Below are 4,825 nucleotides of genomic sequence, written 5' to 3' on the forward strand. Positions count from 1 at the left end.
GTCGGGAAGGGTTGTGGGCATTGACCAATACCCGGAGGTAAGAGGGAGCTGTTCCTTTCGCTGCCCTATAGGCTAGCACCAGGGTTTTAAACTGAATGCGAGCCGCTACGGGGAGCCAGTGCAGGGAACGGAGAAGGATAGTTGTGTGAGAGAACTTGGGGCGGTTGAACACCAGACGAGCCGCAGCTTTCTGAACAAGCTCCAGGGGTCTGATGGCAGATGCCGGAGCGCCAGCCAGGAGGGAGTTGCAGTAGTCCAGGCGGGAGATGACAAGAGCCTGGATGAGCACCTGGGCTGCCTTCTCCGTGAGGAAGGGCCGAATTCTCCTGATGTTGTAGAGGAGGAATCTGCAGGACCGTGTCACTGATGCGATGTTAGCCGAGAACGACAGTTGATCGTCCAGGGTCACACCCAGATTCTTCGCAGTCCGAGTTGACGTCACCACAGCGTTCTCAATGGTGATGGCCATGTCTCGGTGAGGACAGCCCTTCCCCGGGATGAACATCAGCTCGGTCTTGTCCAGGTTGAGCTTCAGGTGGTTCGTCGACATCCACTCCGAGATGTCAGCCAGACAAGCAGCAATGCGTGCCTCCACGTGTGTGTCAGAGGGGGGGAATGAGAGGATCAGCTGGGTGTCATCGGCATAGCAGTGGTAGGAAAAGCCATGGGAGCGGATGACAGCACCAAGAGATGTAGTGTAGAGAGAGAAGAGAAGAGGACCCAGAACCGAGCCTTGGGGAACCCCAGTAGTGAGCCTGTGTGGTTCTGACACAGACCCTCCCAGCTTCACCTGGTAGGAGCGACCCGTCAGGTAGGATGCAAACAGGGAGAGTGCAGAGCCTGAGACACCCATCCCCTCGAGGGTGGAGAGGAGGATCTGATGGTTCACTGTGTCGAACGCTGCAGACAGGTCCAGGAGTATCAGGACAGAGGAGAGAGAGTTCGCTCTAGCGGCATGGAGTGACTCCGCCACTGCCAGGAGGGCAGTCTCTGTCGAGTGACCCACTTTGAACCCAGACTGGTTGGAGTCCAGGAGGTTGTTCTGGTGGAGATACGAGGACAGTTGTTTGAACACAGCACGTTCGAGAGTTTTAGATAGGAAGGATAGAAGGGAAACCGGCCTGTAGTTCTTGACTTGGAAGGTAAGAAGGTCCTCCGGGAGGTTGCCATTTCTCCATTTACGCTCAGCTGCTCTTAGGCTCCGTCTCTCAGTACGCACTGAGTCCGACAACCAGGGTGCAGGTGGAGTTTGGCGTGCAGGCCTGGTGGTGAGGGGACAGAGATGGTCCAGGGAAGAGGATAGAGTAGAGAAAAGAAGATCAGTGGCAGTATCGGGGGATAGTAGAGCAAAGGATTCGGGGGCAGGGAGAGCAGAGAGGACAGAGGAGGAAAGATCAGAGGAGGATAGTGAGCGAAGGTTGCGACGTGAGGAAATCATGTGGGTAGGGAGGGGCTGTGGGGGGGGGGAGGAGAGAGAGAGAGAGTAAGACATGAGGTAGTGATCAGAGAGTTTCTTACCCTTTTCACTGGGAGGAGGAGTGACGGACAGGTTAGCAGTAGAGCAGCCTCTGGTGAAGATCAGGTCCAGTTGGTTGCCCTTCTCGTGGGTAGGGGGAGATGGGGAAAGGACTAGGTCGAAGGCGGCGAGAAACGACAGTAGTGGGTCTAGCTGCTTCTCGGTCGGGAGGTTGAAGTCACCCAGAAGGATGATTCCAGAGCCGTCGACCGGGAAGTGAGAGACTAGATGGTCGAGTTCCTCCAGGAAGCCACCAGCAGAGCCCGGTGGGCGATAAACAACTGCAATGGTGAGCTTGACTGGATGAGAAACCGTGACCATGTGATATTCAAAAGAGTTAGGAGAGAATTGTGACAGTGAGACAGGAGAGTATTTCCATTTTCTGGAAATTAGCAGACCAGCACCACCACCTATCCGCACGCCTCTGGGAGTGTGAGAGAAAGAGAACACATCTGACAGAGCCGCGGGTGTAGCAGTGTTTTCTGGTGGGATCCAGGTCTCAGTCAGGGCAAGGAAGTTAAGGGAGAGCCCGGATGCGTATGTGAACAGGGCCGAAATTGTATCACATTTGACTTGCAATTTGTTTGTACTATTGCACTCTTCTCCTTTAATAAATAATCCAGAATAAAACTCACAACAATAAAATATAAATGCACAATAAAGTGCTGGGTGCGTAATTACTGTGAGTCCTATCTGAACTAATTGTTTGTCGACTACGCCACTTTTGTTATAGAGGGAAGTCCCCTTTGAATACACTTTAACTTCTTCTTCAGGCTTTCACAGGTTCGAGGTTAACTGGTAAGTTTCAATACTTTTGGTTTTGAGAATACAACACTGGCATGAGAATATCCCTTTAAGAAACTGGACACGAATACAGTGTATCAAAAAAGGTAAGTCATATTTATTGGGTCCCTAATACATTGGCTTCTGTGCCTTAAAAACAATCAAATAAACACTATACTAATAAAACCTATATAAACATACAAAACACAATTAATCTACACAACAACTATAAAATAAATTATAAAGTTGTGCAAATTACGCGGGGCTTAATCACAAGGGTTCCTTAGCATGGGGGGTTTCTGTGCAACAAATACTTTTCAAGTAAAGTGCTGTGCCAATAAAGTGCTTCAAGATACTCAACACGGTTTGTTCAGGGGTAATGCTGCATGTCCATATATGGGGGTAAGATGGGAAAGGGTTTGAGGCCAGTCGTCTTCGTCTTCTCTCTTCTTTCTCTCCGCCTGCAATTATAGAGATCTAGACCAGTTCACTGTGCATTTACACGATACATTTGCGTTGTCTCAGGCAGTGGTTATACAGGGATTCAACGTTGCTTGTTCGAATACTCACTCGCCAGCCAGGTTTTTACACCTGGCGCTGAGTTGGTTGCGTATGCAACGTTATCGCCACTTTCCAGTCTCAGCGCTCCTTAGATGGTCTGGTCTCACTCGTCTCTCATATGGTCTGGTCTCACTCGCCTCTTCCTCCCCTTCGGTTCGATCGCTTTCTCCTCTTGGTTTCTCCTTTGAATGTAGGCACACCTCGGCTTCCAAACTCCTAGGTGGCTGGTATGTCTACTTCATCTATGCACTCCTCTACTCCGTGTCTCGGCACAACCTTCCCCTCTGCTGTCCTTCTCCTCACTGACGCCTCTGTCACTTGGGTGCTCTGTTCTCTGTTTCAAACGGTCCCGCCTCCGCTTTTGTACCTGCCAAACCACACCTCCCTCTTCTTTCATTTGTCCGTGGTGACAGTCTGTCTGGGGACATTGGCCATGACCGTGGCCTTGGGCGTGACCGCGTGACTGCCGCTCTGCCACTCAATGTCTCTCAATACATGTGACCAGGGGATCATGGGGAAAACAATTATAAACAATACAGTGCGTAATAATAATTGGTACAAAAATAATAAGATGGTGGGGTTAAATGAGGCAATTATACACATTAAGCACCAATAAAAACAAATTACAAAAGTTTTAAGAACCCCTCATTTCACCCTTGTCACACGTAGCCTGTGATGAAAGCAGCTTTGCCTTCCACCACAGCCGATCGGCAATTCCAGAGCCCCCCTGTTACCACTTGCTCGACGTGAGTTGAAATAGTAGGATATATTAGATTAGCGGTCTCGCGACATCTGGGTGTAACCCAGTGTTTTTGCGACCGCCAGAAAGAGGAGAGGACAGGAATAGGAAGAAAGCCCATTGTAGATCACTAAACATATACACACTACTATATCTAGAAGAAGCACTCAATGGTCCAGGTCTTACATTGACTAAGTCGCGCTTTGACAAAGTCGCCTGCAGCTGCCTCTAGCCTTCGTTCGGCTGGCCGCTTTGCAAGCTGCCGCTTTCAGCGCTGGTTTAAAACCACTTAGCTTGATTGCTAATTGTCTGCCGGGGAGTGCTGCCCCACCCAGCCACTTAGCACAGGGCTATTAAGTGGCCTGTTCTACCTGAAATTGCCTCAAGTGCTCTGTGAGGCACACACAGAGTATCAATGGCCTACAGCTTATAGCACAAATACCAAAATAGAAACTACAGACTAACACAAGCTGAGAATACAGCACCAGTAACAAAGCACTTAAACTACACTGCTAGTAACTTGCTAGATAAGAAATATGCTATACTCACTACCCAGCAGCCAGGAGCTATGTTCACTCCAGATGTTGAAACGCACACTGAGGTGAAACTATAGCAGCCTGACTTTTAAATCCTTGGAGCTGTGCTGCCCCACCCAGCCACTTAGCACAGGGCTATTAAGTGGCCTGTTCTACCTGAAATTGCCTCAAGTGCTCTGTGAGGCACACACAGAGTATCAATGGCCTACAGCTTATAGCACAAATATAAAAATAGAAACTACAGACTAACACAAGCTGAGAATACAGCACCAGTAACAAAGCACTTAAACTACACTGCTAGTAACTTGCTAGATAAGAAATATGCTATACTCACTACCCAGCAGCCAGGAGCTATGTTCACTCCAGATGTTGAAACGCACACAATAGGGACACGCCTTGGTGGGTGGACCACAGGCGTTGCATCGGGGTCAAGGTGGATGGTGCATTCACCAGGGAATAGTCCTATTCCTGTGAAAACATCTGCAAACTCATCTAGAATTGACACATCTGGCTTTCCAGATACAGACAGTATGAGTTTAATCAGTCCAAAATCCAGACATGCTTTTAAGCCTAGCACTGGGGGTGCACGTGTGTCCACAACATGCATTTTTAACATTAAGTTAATGTCCTTGTACTGGCATTTTATGCTGCATTTGCCCCTAACACTGAGTTGCTCACCTCCATAGCCAT

At 49.1% G+C, this 4,825-nt stretch overlaps 1 protein-coding gene across 1 annotated transcript; it reads right to left on the bottom strand.

Annotated features, from left to right (window-relative positions):
• Window positions 1-947: 947 nt before the first annotated feature.
• LOC311036133 (uncharacterized protein) lies at window positions 948-1,893 on the bottom strand (the record flags this gene model as incomplete). The annotated part of the gene is made up of 2 exons (XM_084044657.1): window positions 1,519-1,893; window positions 948-1,042 (listed from the first exon to the last, which is right to left on the bottom strand). Exons 1-2 carry the CDS (start codon window positions 1,835-1,837, stop codon window positions 948-950), a joined length of 414 nt encoding a protein of 137 aa, XP_083900783.1. The 5' UTR covers window positions 1,838-1,893.
• Window positions 1,894-4,825: the final 2,932 nt, after the last annotated feature.

The sequence above is a fragment of the Gymnoscopelus microlampas genome (genome assembly GCF_963454915.1).
Source record: "Gymnoscopelus microlampas genome assembly, chromosome: 20".
NCBI classification, from domain to species: Eukaryota; Metazoa; Chordata; class Actinopteri; order Myctophiformes; family Myctophidae; genus Gymnoscopelus; species Gymnoscopelus microlampas.